Source organism: Leptonychotes weddellii, chromosome 3 (genome assembly GCF_054177405.1).
Source record: "Leptonychotes weddellii isolate Sample4059 chromosome 3, ASM5417740v2, whole genome shotgun sequence".
In the NCBI taxonomy this organism is placed as follows: Eukaryota; Metazoa; Chordata; class Mammalia; order Carnivora; family Phocidae; genus Leptonychotes; species Leptonychotes weddellii.
This window is the reverse complement of record NC_138371.1, coordinates 122,737,658-122,752,175: the sequence shown is the minus strand read 5'-3', so window position 1 is coordinate 122,752,175 and position 14,518 is coordinate 122,737,658. Positions and strand designations below refer to the sequence as shown.

The window sequence follows — 14,518 nt, the reverse complement described above, 5'->3', positions numbered from 1 at the left end:
TGTGGGCAACGCAATTTCTCTGATGTGGTTGGTGTGTGATGTTGTTTTCTCTGATGTAGTGTGAATAAATCTCTTTACACTCTCTTTGCATTTTATCTTTGGCTAGTTGTGTTCCCCAAAGAGCTACAATATGAATACGGGCTTTTTATTTTACTTACTTTTAGTTTTAGGGGGTGAGGGAGAAAGTGGAGAATTCATCTGGAATGATATGAGTCTTTGTTGTTCTGAGATTTTTGTTAGAATGAACTCTAAAATAGAACACTGTAGTGATAATTGCATCCTGTTTCCATAATGGGATTGTGTTGGGATTCATATTGGTTTCCAGTTCAGCATAGCACACCGGAATCTCTGTGTTTGTCAGAAAGTTAGCTATCAAAAAAAATAACAAAAAACAAAACCAAACCCCCCCCCCAAACAACAACAACAAAAGAAAGTTAGTTATCGTTTATTTCCTGTTTTACCCTTATCCCATCATCAGCAATTTCTCCTCCCTCCAAGTCAGAAGAGGAGGAGATGAGGATACTCTGAGTCAATATCTCTTAAATTTGGTGTTGGTACTGACACTTAGCCAGTACAGTTTTTCCTTTTATTGGGTATTGGAGGAGAATTCTTTGATCTGACTTCACCTTACTACTTTTAACTGTAAATCCTTGATATCATTCTTTACTTGTATGGCATTTCTTAATAGCTTCTAAGTCTGTTACAAACATATGTTTGCACTATACCTATGGATCTAAAAAACCTGCCAGATGCAGGGTTATCTGCTTTTTCACATAGTTTCTATACCTTCAGTATTTGTTGGGATTAATAATGGTTTAGCAGTCAGATACCAAGAAGATAGAAAGTGAGCCAAATTAAACTTCTAGAGCAACAAGCAAATATAGCTATATTTGATTATGATTTATATAGCTACACTATTTTTTTCCTCAAGTATTTATTATATGCATTCATTTCCTCACAGCTCTCCAGTTGTATATTTACTGTATTAACTTTTTAAGATTTTATGCTAAATAATTACTTTATAGATGACTTCAGTTATATGTTAATTTTGTTATTAATGGCTTTGTTTGTGGTAATATTTTATAAGGGGGTTAAAATCGAAAATATGTGAGGTTTCATAAATAAATCGAATTAAAGATTACCATGTAGCATACTTCAAAATTATTTTCAGAAGTAATAAATTCTATAGCTCTTACCAAAACTGGAAATGTTTAAAAAAGCAAAAAACAAAATGAATTTAGATGTAGGGAATGGACTATAATAATAATTGCTAGATGTCAAAATCTCATGGTAGACTTATACTTCATTTATTTCGTAACTTCATGTACTTTTATTTATATTCTTATATATTTCAAATCCGAGTTTTTGCAAAACAAAAAAAAATTAGGTTCTTTAACATGCCTTTATTCTTGAATAAATCAGTATATGCATATGCCCATACCCACAATTTTCCCTGATTTAAAGATCTCAATCTCAGTCTCTGATCTGTTACTTTACATTGTAAACCTATTTTATTTTCAGGGGAAGTGTTACAAATGGAGGATGATCTCGTCATCTCATTTCAGTTAATGCTCTGTGTCCTTGACTATTTTATTAAACTCTCACCTCCTGCATTGCTTAAAGAACCATATAGTAAGTATTTTAAATAATTTATGCATCTCCTTCATCATTACCCAACAGTTGTTTATTTAATGTCAACTAGGACCAAAACATGGTTCTAGAGCTGAAGGAATGATAAAAAATAAATCAGACATGGACTCTGCCCTCAAGTATTACAGTATATAGAAGTAGAGATAAAACAAGTAAGCAAGTAAGCAGTATATGGCCACTTTCTAAGTGGTCTGGGCCAAAATACAGTAAATGCTATGAGAGTTCAGGAAGCAAGAAAGATTTTTAGCTGGGGAAGACCAAGGAAGACCATGTAAAAGAGGTGGATTTGAACGGAGTATTGAAGAGTAGATAGCATTTGAGTGTTAGGGGAAGTTGGGGTAGCATATTCCCAGTAAAGAGAAAGTTAAGAGGTAAGGCACAGATATGAATGAAACTTCTTGAGAAAGAGTGGCCCATTCTGCTGGAGGAGATTACCTAATTTGTATTATTGGATGCTATGATTATTATGTGACTAATTTTTTTTTGCATATGAGTTGTAATTGATCTACCTCAGTGGGTGATGAGGTGGGAAGTGTTCTTAAATGAAAGTAACTGTTGCTAAAAAAAATTAAACGTAAAAAATAAAAAAATAACCCTTGCTGAAATAGATAGCATTAAGCAAAGACGAGTATATTCCTTTTAGAATGGAATTGCTTCTTTTAAGAGGTGGCATCAAGAGTAGAATTTCAAAATCACTTATTATATCACAGAAAAATGTAAACTTACCTAAGGCTGAACTTAACCTAAGGCTGAACTTACCTATTCCTTGGTCCTAAAATGATTAAAGTATTAATAATACTAAAAATAATAGAGGACAGATCAAAACATGGAAGTCTCAGTGTTGTTGGAAGTGCCTGAAAAGCTGAAGCCTAATTAATCTTTTTGAACAATAACTTCATGGAAAATGAAGTCTGGAGCAGAATTTTTAAAATGTGTTGAACATCATTTGACAGAAAAAGGTCAGTAGCAGAAACCACATATGGAACAGGAGAAAAAAATAGAAAACAAATATATTTTTAAAAATTCTGAATCTGTAAAGATTATATGTTTTTTCTTCACTTTTTTTCAATATTATAAGTTTAATAAATTGATGTAGGATGTTACTTTAGTTGACAGGTATTGTTCTTTTGGATTATTTGAAAGTACATTTTAATTTTCTAAGTGTTATGTTAAAGAGAAACCAGGGTGAGGTGATAAATTTACTGAGTAAGGTAAACTTCAAATTAACTTTTTATTATGGAGAATTTCAAGTGAATACAAAAGTAGACAGTAGTATAATAAGCCCCATGTACTTAAATTACCTACTTCAACATATAACTTATGGTCCATCTATAGCCCCATCTACTGCCCAGTTGCATCAACTATATTATTTTGAAGCACATCTTTGCATACCATTTCATCCTTATAAATTTTAGTATGTATCTTTTTAAAAAGCATAATGACTACCATCGTCACACCTAAAAATCACTTAATAGTTTCTTAACCTAATACCACCAAATATCTAGTAAATGTTCAGATTTTTAATTGTCTTATAAAAGTGATTTTAAAACTTTTTTTTACAGGTTGACTAAATCAGAATCTAAATAAGATCTATATCTTATGATTGGTTGATACACTTTTGAGACTTTTAAAAAACTTCCTTCTCCATTTGTCTTTCTCTTTTTTTCCTTATAATTTATTTATTAAATAATTAGGTGGTTTATTCTGTGGGGTTTCTCGTGGTTTAATTTTTTCTGATTACGTCCTGTTGTATAGTTTAACATGTTCCTGTATTCTCTCAATTTCCTGTAAATTGTTGGTCAGGCCTGGAGGCAATTAATACTTTTCATACTTAGTCATCTGTTATCTCTTTAATAGCTGAATTCATTTTCAGTTTGAATTGGGAATGCTCAAAATAATACAGGAGATTTTTTTTAAATCACCCTTTATCACATAATATTTATATACTTTTTTTTAAAAAAAGCATTATTTACTATGGTATTTGCTTAAACTTTTAAAATTTATTTACTTTTATAATTTGTCTAGCAGTTGAATCCATAAATAGTTTTTTTAAGACTCTTTAAGATAGAAAACATTTTTTCCCCTTACAGACTGAGTAGGATACATTTAGAATTAGTTTATAAGTTGGCTGTTTCCCTTGCCTTCTCCATATTTGCCTAATAGCAAAAACTGTTATCAGTACATAACTTAAAATAGATAATCAATAAATAGATGTAACTGTTAGCCTTTTAATGAAGCCTAATAAATAAAAGCAGCATGTTACTAAAATTATTTCTCATCTCCCAAGTTAGAATACTTCATTATTTTATACAGTGGAATGTGCAATTGTTCTTATCTAATTTACCATTTTTACAGAAACAGCTGTAATACCTTTTAATGGTTCACCTCGAACACCAAGGCGAGGTCAGAACAGGAGTGCACGGATAGCAAAACAACTAGAAAATGATACAAGAATTATTGAAGTTCTCTGTAAAGAACATGAATGTAATATAGATGAGGTAATTTAACTTCATGATTTCTTTAAAATGAAGTAGATTTAGATGTAAGTTCTTCCTAACAGTCTATACTTCTTTCATGACAAGCTTGCTTTTGTACTTAGTGCCAATTCTTTTGCAGCAAAATATTTAGAAAAAATTTATTTTTCATGTTCAGTTACTTTGATTTTAAAGAGAGCAGCTCCCTTACTCAGGAATCACTGAAAAGGTACATCTTTATGGCAGTATTTTTCAAATGAATTTGTTCTTTGATTCCTCTGTGGTTACTGATAACTCCTAATGTTTTAAAATACCCTAAGAAAACCCTGGTGTTTTGGTTTAATGATAAATAATATCAGCATTAAATTTCTGTTCATCCTATCCGCTCTTTCCAAATATTACACCGGATGTTAGTGGCTGGTAGAGAATACACATGAACACCCTGGGATTGTTTATCTTGGTCATAGAATGTGGACTTTTGGGATTGGAAGGGGTCTTAGGAATAATGTACTCAGCCTCCTTTTCGTAATGAGTAAATGAACTTCCAGAGATTGATAGCTAAACTAACAGGGCTAGACTTTGGGAAATCTGCTACCAGTTGCTGCTTTCAGTGTACTATGCTGTTGCTTTGTCCACAGTTCACTGCCACCAGATAGCTGTGTGAAATGTTGCATCTTTGAAATTTCTCTGTCAGCTCTGGGAGGGAATGGAGTATGATCTCAAAATCTAGTTTAAGAAGCGTTGGAGTGATTTATCAGGATATCTTAATGTCAGCACTGTGGCTTTTGTCAGTTTCAAAAAAAAAAAGATAGATATACACCTGTGGTTGTAGATGTATCAGCCTTATACATATAGGTTTACTTTTTTACTTTTCTAGAATCACAAATAATCTTTGCTAATAAGCTCACAAATGTAGTTGAAATATTTTTTTTAATCCAGTCTATTGCTAAGTCCCTCAAGATAATGAATATATATAAATGCAGTTTTCTAATTCCTGGTTGTTAATTCTCTGGGTTTCAGAACTACTTATAAGATTTCATTTCTAAAATCAGGAATAAGTCATTAAAATTTTTTTTCATTTTAAATAACTCTTTTTGTAATTTAGAATATTTATAGGAATTATTTTTAAAGTATAGCTGATTAAAAACTATGGTAGTAATTGACATTAATTGACACTTGGTTATTTAGATATAGCATTTTTGGTTATATAACTATTGGTTGGTTACATTAACGGCTATATAATTATTGGTTAATTAACACTAAATGGTTAGCTAGAACTACCTACTTTATAAATACTCCAGTTCAATGGGAGTTAATTAGAAAACAAAATTAATAAGTTACAGAAGCCTAATTCTTGCAACTTACTTTGAAGAAGATATGAACTGATATTATTTCCACCTTAATAAATGTAGACTTCAAATTTGGAAAAGTTAAATAAGTAAGTTGTTTAAAATTTTGTAACATTGCAAGTGTAGAACAGGCAGGAATATGCCTCCAGGTTTCCTGATTACAGTCTTTATTATCCATGTTAAATAAATGTAAGGTGCTTTGGTATGAAACTGCATCATTTTACAAAATATTGTTATTTGATTTTTAATTGAATTACTGGGCATTCTTTACGTGTGTGAAATTATTTTCTTGTAAAAACAGGCTATTCTCCTGAATTTTTGCTAAAATAATTGACTTGATATTTCCTTAGCTAGCTATCAGATGGTGAGTGTGAAGTGGCCTAAAAATATGCTGTAGGGAGAAATCAGAAACAGTATAGAGAAGAGTCTTGACTGTAATGATAGCTTGGGTTTTAATTCCAGCGCTGCCCCTTCCTCCACTTCCTAGCTGTGTAACTTTGGTCAAGTTGCTTAATTTTTTTGAGCCATCTTTTCATCATCTGTTAAATGTAGAATATTGAAGTTGGTTTCAATGAGTTTTCTTCTTATAAATCCTATTTCGTTAATAGTTCTCTACTACACTTCCATTCTAAGACTTAAAATCTGCCTCACATAAATTAAAAAGTAAATAATTGAATAATTATAAATAAGTATCACTAGGTTGAATGTAAGTCATTGATCAAAATGTCAGTTAACACTTTCATTCTAGTGTTAATATATTGTGACAAGGTTAAGTTTTTTTAGTTTAATGGCTATGTTGTAACTTTATCTCTTTCAGGTGAAAAATGTTTATTTCAAAAATTTCATACCTTTTATGAATTCTCTTGGAATTGTAGCTTCTAATGGACTTCCAGAGGTAATCTGAAAGAAAACTTAATTAATAAAAAGTTAATGTATTGGGGCGCCTGGGTGGCTCAGTCGTTAAGCGTCTGCCTTCGGCTCAGGTCATGATCCTGGGGTCCTGGGATCTAGCCCCGCATCGGGCTCCCTGATCTGCGGGAAGCCTGCTTCTCCCTCTCCCATTCCCCCTGCTTGTGTTCCCTCTCTCGCTGTGTCTCTCTCTGTCAAATAAATAAAATCTTTAAAAAAAAAAAAAAAGTTAATGTATTTTGGGACTTTTGGGAGGGAGGAGTAGCTGTCTAGTTTCTTAAAATTACTTTTTCTTAAATATTTTTTGCCCAAGGAAAGAAATCTAAGGAGCATTTTGGTGAACCAACTTTATATAAGTAACAGAAAAACCTTTTGAATATATATTCAGATGTATAAATAAGCAGCATTTGTAATTTGCACTAAAAATTGATTTGTACTAAAATTTTTCAAAAATCAAAGTGTAGGCTTTTGAATTTCTGAATACCATTATATTTAAATATAACTAAATATGCACAATCAAATTTGATTCTCATTTGCTATGCATCCTTAAGCATAGGATCCATGGATTGATGCCATCAACATGATTGGCATTACTGTATTGTGGAGCATCTCTTTTGAATATTTTAAACTACCTCATTTAAAATAAATTCAGTTGAAACAGCTATGATTATATTGCAGAAATGTTTTACCTTAGTGGTGTGCCATCCATCTATCTGTTTCTTTTCACATCTTGCCTCAAATGTCTTGCTCTTCAATGAGAACAGAACAACTGAGAACTTTATGTGGGAAGATGAAATATGTGGAGAAAAGGATGCTTAGATAAATGAAGAACAAGTACTCAGGGATAAAGCAATGTTTTAGAAGTACCTGGCATTAGTTACCAAGACCAAAAGACATGAAATCAGATAGCTAGTTTGCTGATTCTGTGACCCAAATTGGTGACTAGTCCTTGAATTAATAAACTTACTCATCCAACAGTTATTTATTGAGTGCTTAATATATTCCACGCGTTGCACTAGATATTATCCATAAGAGATTTAACTGACAGTCACTGTCATTAAGGTGTTAGTGGGAGAAAAACAAAGAAAGAGAACACTACAGGAATCTGCAGGTGTCTGGTAGAAGTATGCACAAGTTGCTGTGGTATCTCAGAGGGGGGCCACCTAATCCAAAGTGGGGCAGATTGGTTTTGTGGAAAACTGTGTAGAGGTGTGATTTCTGAGCTGAGTAAGCTTTGAGAAATGGCATTTCCAGTGTTAGAAATGACAGATTCAAAGGGACAGTGATATGTGATGGTGTGGTCTGTTCAGTGAACTCCAACTAATTCATTAGGATGGGGATGCAGGACAGAAGACTGGTAAGATAGACTAGAGAGGCAAGAAAAGGGGCCAAATATTGTATTACCGAGTTTTCTTATTAACTGATGTACCAAAAAATAGGCTGTTCACAACTCTAAAGAATCTTGGACACTCATTGTAATTTTTCTTCCTTTAGAAAGGATTTTGGTTTTTTTTTAATTTAATTTTATTTTATTATGTTATGTTATTTGGTTTTAATAGAAATCTTAAGATAAACCTTACATTTACCCCAGCATTTTTCATATAGCACTAATGTCAGTTAACACTTTCATTCTAGTGTTAATATATTGTGACAAAGATTAAGTTTTTTTAGTTTAATGGTTATGTTGTAACTTTTTCAGGTGAAAAATGTTTACTTCAAAAATTTCATACCTTTTATGAATTGGTAAATTAATAAAATAAATGATTGATAATTAGTGCCTCACTAAGATCGGGCAGGAACAATGATTAAACTTAATCAATGTGAATGACTGTTTTTTTTTTTTAAAAAGATTTTATTTATTTATTCATGAGAGACAGAGAGAGAGAGAGAGAGGCAGAGGGAGAAGCAGGCTCCCAAGGAGCAGGGAGCCTGATGTGGGACTCGATCCCAGGACCCTGGGATCATGACCTGAGCCGAAGGCAGACGCTTAACCATCTGAGCCACCCAGGCGCCCAATGTGAATGACTGTTTTACCTAAAAAACTTAGACAAAAAATTTACATTTAACTGGATTTCTTCCTGCCACTCCTTTTGAAATGTGATTTTAGTTCTCTCAGGTTAGAAACCCTCAGACTTTAAAGTCATAGCAGAAGTCATGCCAGGTAGTTGTCTGTTGGGCATGGTTTTTAAATTATGATTAGAAAATTATGAATCAGAACTTGTAAAAGAATTACAGATTCTAGCAAATGAAGAAGTATCTGAGATTAGGAATACATTGTGCAAATGTGTTAATTGGGCTAATTAAATTGAGCTAATACTCTTGTCCAAGACACTTAACTAAAGGGAGTTAGAGTACATCAAACAATTTAGAAAAGGTAGGGAGAATATATAATCAAGAGGATTTGTTATGTTTGAAAAATATTTTTATATTGATAAGCATAGTGGAAGATTAGAAGTGGGGATGTAGGGGATGTTTGGAGGATCTTGGCAATTATATAATAATACCTACTGTTTTGTGTTATTGGTGATCATTGTCTACATAAAATTCTAATGAACGGGATGCATGCATAAAAGCAGTTTAAAATTAGAGTTAAAAATAGGAATTTTTCACTTTTAGATATGCTTTATTTTTATTGCATGTGAACTCTGTATATTAGAAAATGAAGTGTATGTACAAAGAGTCTTTAAATCTGTACTTCTGTGAACTGAGAGATGTAATGATATGAAAAGGATAATCATCAGAATTTTTTTTTCTTTTGAGGTGGAAAGTCTCTCTAAACAATATGAAGAGATTTACCTTAAAAACAAAGATCTTGATGCAAGATTATTTCTAGATCATGATAAAACTCTTCAGGCTGATCCTGTAGACAGGTATTGTACATGGTCTAATTTTATTTGTTGAGATGCTTTTGCTATAGATTGATTTTAATATAGATAGATTAAATAGGTTTTTATTTAACTTCATGATCTTTAAATATCATTTATAATGTCACTTCAAGTGCCTTTCTATAAAGCTAATAATAAGGTAAATAGTATTCTAAGCATATAATATACAAATAGAGATTTAATGTGAATTGTCATCTCTAGCAACTATTTTTTTTTTATTAAGCTGAATTTAATTTTAAAACGTGCACTAAAAGAAAATTGTTGAAGTAATTAGTTTACTTAAGTAGTGGTCTCTCTTTTTCCTACCCTTTCATCTGCTATTACTTGCTTGGTTCTTTTTTTTTTTTTAAATGTTAATACAAAAGTATATTCTCTTGAATTATCATGTAGAATTCTAAAGTAGATTGAGAGTAATTGCAAAAAATTTGAATGATTGTAAGTATGTTTATTTTATGTCTTTAGCATGATATCTTTTAATATTTAGCTGAAAATATATATAACTTATAGGTTAAATGCAAATAAAATGTTTCAAATTTTATTTAAGTCAAAGTAAAGTTTTTGGAAGGCATAATGATTGAAAAACTTGAGCTTTGATATTTTTAAACACTGAACAGCTCGGTTCATAATACCATTTAACATCTAGAGATAGCATCTAACTTTCACTTTTAAAAAATTGTTAATGATTGGTGCACCTGTTTTTCATAAACTTAGTAGAAGAAACCCAACTGAAAAACAATGGTGAAGAACATAAAATTTTATTTATTTAAGCAGCTTTTGGATCATCTGTTTCCTATCACTTCTGTTATTGACTTACCATTTTGTATGATGGTATGAAGGCAACAAGTAATATACTGCTCTTTTGACTCATAAAACACAAATTGTGCATTTTCAATCTGAATGACTTTGCTTATCATTATTTAGTTTTGAAATGCAGAGAACACCCCGAAAAAGTAACTCTGATGAAGAGATGAATGTGATTCTTCCACAGACTCCAGTTAGGTATGAATTTTCTTACTTTTGATTTTCATTATAATTATTTATTCAGTGCCTTATGAGTTTGTTCATCTGGTCTGTTACATATTTATGTATACATGCAACAAATATATATTGAGTGCTCTTTGCCTGCCAAGTATTTTACTAGTTGCTGAGGACGTGATTATTAAACCTAGTTCTGTCTGTCCTTAAGGAGTAGAACCTAGAATGGGAATGTGTTTCATCTCAGTAAATAAAAAAGGAAGAAAATATATCATCACCCTTTGCTCTGCATACAACTTAGAAGGACTGAAACCATTTTTCTGTCCTTTTCCTCACTTCCCACATCTAACCTGCTATTAAGTCTTATTGAATCTACCTTTAAAATATCTCTAGTCCATCTCCTGTCCTCCATTTGGACTCTCACCACCTTTGTCCAGGATCTCCTCCTCTTTATTTTGGATTTTTTGCAGTAGCCTACTAACTGATCTTGCTGCGTTTACTCTCCTCACTGTTCCTCTATCCCCACCACCAGCTGTTTTCTCCAGAGAACCCCACAATAATATTCTAGAAATGTAAGTCAGATCATGTTCACCCTGCTGTCCAACCTTTTGACTGCTTCCTGTTGCATTTGAAATATACATTCCTTCACAGTTCCTACAAAACCTTACATGATCCAGCTTCTGTTGCCTTTCTAACCTCATCTTGTTTTCCTGCTCATTATGTACTAGCCAGTTTCCTGAATGCTTGAGGCTCTTCTTTTGTACTTGAGGACTTTCACACTTGCTTTTCCCTCTTCTTGAAACTCTTCCTTCTTTTTTTTTTGCTTCTGAATTACCAACAGCTACTCTTCCTTCAGGTTCAGCACAAATATTACTTTTTAAAAGATTTCTCTCTGAAGTAATTTCCTTTATTCTTTCTCATAGTATCCTGTTCTATTTCTTCATAGTGTATATCACAATTTGTAATTAAAAATTAATTTGTATGTTTCCTTGTTTTTGCCAATACCCGTAATAGCCTTTAAGTTTGATACCATGTGGACCATGGCTTTTTTGTTCACCATTTAGTAATTAGGACCTAGGGTAATATTTGGTACATAGTGGGAAATCAGTAATATTTTTCAAATGACTATGCAGACATATAAAGATACATTTCTGTATAAGTGTAAAGTATAGTAATAAACTTTTGACAAACTAATGAGATGGCACAGAAAGGATTTAATAAAGGGACTTTATTGAACTGAATTTTGAAACATGCAAGTCTGTGACACAGGAGAACACATTTTAGGGAGTAGGAATAGCATGTGCAAGGGCATGGGAGTAGAAAACACAACATGCTGTGTCTGGGGAACTATTAGCAGCTCTCTATTGACTCACTAAATGGGAAGATGAAATGGCAGGAGAGGAGGGATACTAGATCCTGAAGGGCCTAATATGCCATACCCATAAGTTTGGACTTTAGCTTGTGCATGATTTGGGCTATATATGGGTGTTAAATAGGGGTAAGGATAAAATTAGAGTTGATTTTGAAAGTTTATGTGGTAGGAGTTTTTGAGGGGATGGACTAAGGAGGACATGGTGAGAATTAGACCTGTAAATCTGTCATAGTGGTTCTTAACCAAGGGTGGAAATTAGAGTAACCTGAGGAGGTTTTTTCCCAAACTACAGATGCCTAGACCCTACTACCATACACATAGTGAGTCAAAATCCCTGGACTGCTCTATTGCAGTAATTCAGTTGAGAAATGCTGAGGATCTGCACCAAGAGTAGGCAGTTGGAATGAAGGAACAAGAACAGGTTTGATAAATATTTGATGAATTCATACTTAGAATATTACTCATGAGGCATTTATGGGACATGAAGAAGTAGTAAGTAGTGGGATATAAGGATCTTACAGATTTGAGAATCATCTGGGGAAGTTAATACCATAAAAATAGATGAGCTTGCCTGAAGTAAAGGTATAATAGCAAGAATGGCTGGCTAAGGTCTGAGCCCTAAAGAATGCTAGCATTTATTTATTTATTTACTTAGTTCAATTAGCCAACATATAGTACATCATTAGTTTTTGAGGTAGTGTTCAGTGATTCATTAGTTGCATATAACACCCAGAATGCTAGCATTTAAATACTAGATAGAAGTTAAAAAGAACGAGAAGGCTGCCCAGAGAATGAAGCCAAAAAAGCCAGGGGATGGAGGGAATTTCAGGAAAAAGCAGGTGTTTGAGTGTCACGTACTTCAAGGAAATCAAGTATCGGAACAATTGAGAAAGATCTTTTGGTATTAGCCGCTAGTTATTTGTGGCTTTAGGCATAGTGGGCTTAAGTGGATTAGAAGATGTACAAGTTTTAGAAGCAATAATATTTGAAAGGTGAGGAAGTATAAATATCAGTTGAGAGAGGTATAATAGTTTGGTGTAATAATAAGGAAGATAAAAAAAAATCAGGGATGTTTGTCATCTTTTTTCCTAAATGGAAACTTTCACCAAAAGAGATTAAAAGACTTAAAGACAAGTTCTTTTTCCAAACTGAGCAAATGACATCGGTTCTAATTCTTCCTGAGGTTACAAAAATGAAAAAGAAAATGCTCACTGAACATGTTTGCTAAATAATATTTAAGGAATCTTTCAGCCATAAACATTCTATAGTTCTTTGTATCAATAAACAGTACCTACAATAGCAATGTACTGCTACTCCAAAGTTGGAACATTAGTATTTACTATACAACACACACACACACAATTATAGAATTAAAGAAATCTTAAGGGACTGACCCAATTTTATGCTTTAACAGTGTAGACTTCTAAAATTATGTATGCTTTCATCTGAAGACTTCTATAACGGAAAGTCACATGCTTCTTCATTTGAATTACAATATATCCTACCATTTTTATTTGAAAAACTTTAATATTTGATTGTAATAATGTTTTCTTTAAAAATTGTCATTTTGATACCAGTTTATATGTTTTCTTCTTAAAATATCATTAATTTGGCCAATTAATGTTTTATTGAAATGCAGTTTTAGTAAATAAATATATCGGTTCTTCAATTATAAACTTAGTGATTATGAATATGTTCTTTCTTAAAGGTTTAAATAAAATGTAATTCCCTTTTGCAACTATGTGGATGGAACTAGAGGGTATTCTAAGCAAAATAAGTCAATCAGAGAAAGACAATTATCATAGGATCTCACTGATATGTGAAATTTAAGAAACAAAACAGAGGATTATAGGGGAAGAGAGGAAAAAATAAAACAAGCCGAAACCAGAGAGGGAGACAAACCATAAGACTCTTCATCGTAGGAAACAAACTGAGGGTTGCTGGAGGGGAGGTGGGTAGGAGGATGGGGTAATGGACATTAAGGGGTGATGGACATTAAGGAGGGAATGTGATGCAATGAACACTGCGTATTATATAAGACTGATGAATCACAGACCTGTACTTCTGAAACCAATAATACGCTGTATGTTAATTTAAAAAAAATGACAGAAAAAAATGTAATTCCTTGTAAGCAACAGTATACTAAGGGTTTTGTAAAATCTTATTTCAGAGAACTTCTTAAAGATAAACAGGATATAGTGAGTTTGAAAGATTCATTTAACTTGTGAAATAGGTGCATTTTGTTTATTTTCCTTCATTGCTTAATATTTCTTCCTTTTTTTTTTCTCTCTAGGACTGTTATGAATACTATCCAACAATTAATGATGATCTTAAATTCAGCAAGTGATCAACCATCAGAAAATCTGATTTCCTATTTTAATGTAAGCCATAAATAAAATCTTATGTTTGTGTTATCTTAAAAAAGAAATTTGAAATTAAAAGTTAAAATACTGAGAATTTTTTTAAGTATCTCCCAACCCACATGTTCTTGTGTGTTACCTTACTTCTTGCTTTTTTGAACCCTCCAAATTAGATCTTGGTAGTATTGTATTATTTTGGTGTGTTATTTTTAGATTTTTTGCATGTTTGCTTTTTGCCTTGCTCATCATTCTTTCTTGCAACTTAGACCTCATTTCTGATTTCATTTTCTTTCTTCTTCAGATACATACTTTAATAATTCCTTTAGTGAGGGTTAGTTTGGGGTGAACTTACAAGGTTTTTGTCTTAAAGTATCTTTACTCTTACTTTTTGTAAGATAGTTTAGCTGAATCTTCAGTTCTAGATTGATGTTTACTTTCTCTTAGATATTTGTAGATAATGCTTTACTATTCCTGGTTCTCCTTGTTGCTATTTAAGAAATCTGTGAATCTGGACTCCTGGGTGGCTCAGTTGGTTAAGCGACTG

General features: G+C 32.3%; 1 protein-coding gene across 2 annotated transcripts in view; it reads left to right on the top strand.

The window, feature by feature from the left end:
• RB1 (RB transcriptional corepressor 1) overlaps positions 1-14,518 on the top strand; it is a 151,575-nt gene that overhangs the window by 45,946 nt on the left and 91,111 nt on the right. The window contains exons 7-12 of one of the 2 annotated variants that reach the window (XM_081815431.1): positions 1,522-1,632; positions 4,006-4,148; positions 6,291-6,368; positions 9,143-9,252; positions 10,189-10,266; positions 13,908-13,995. In XM_081815431.1, the coding sequence (XP_081671557.1) occupies positions 1,522-1,632; positions 4,006-4,148; positions 6,291-6,368; positions 9,143-9,252; positions 10,189-10,266; positions 13,908-13,995 (608 nt within the window). Of the gene's footprint in view, positions 1-1,521; positions 1,633-4,005; positions 4,149-6,290; positions 6,369-9,142; positions 9,253-10,188; positions 10,267-13,907; positions 13,996-14,518 lie in introns of those variants that run through there. The other variant, XM_081815432.1, reaches the window with a different exon arrangement.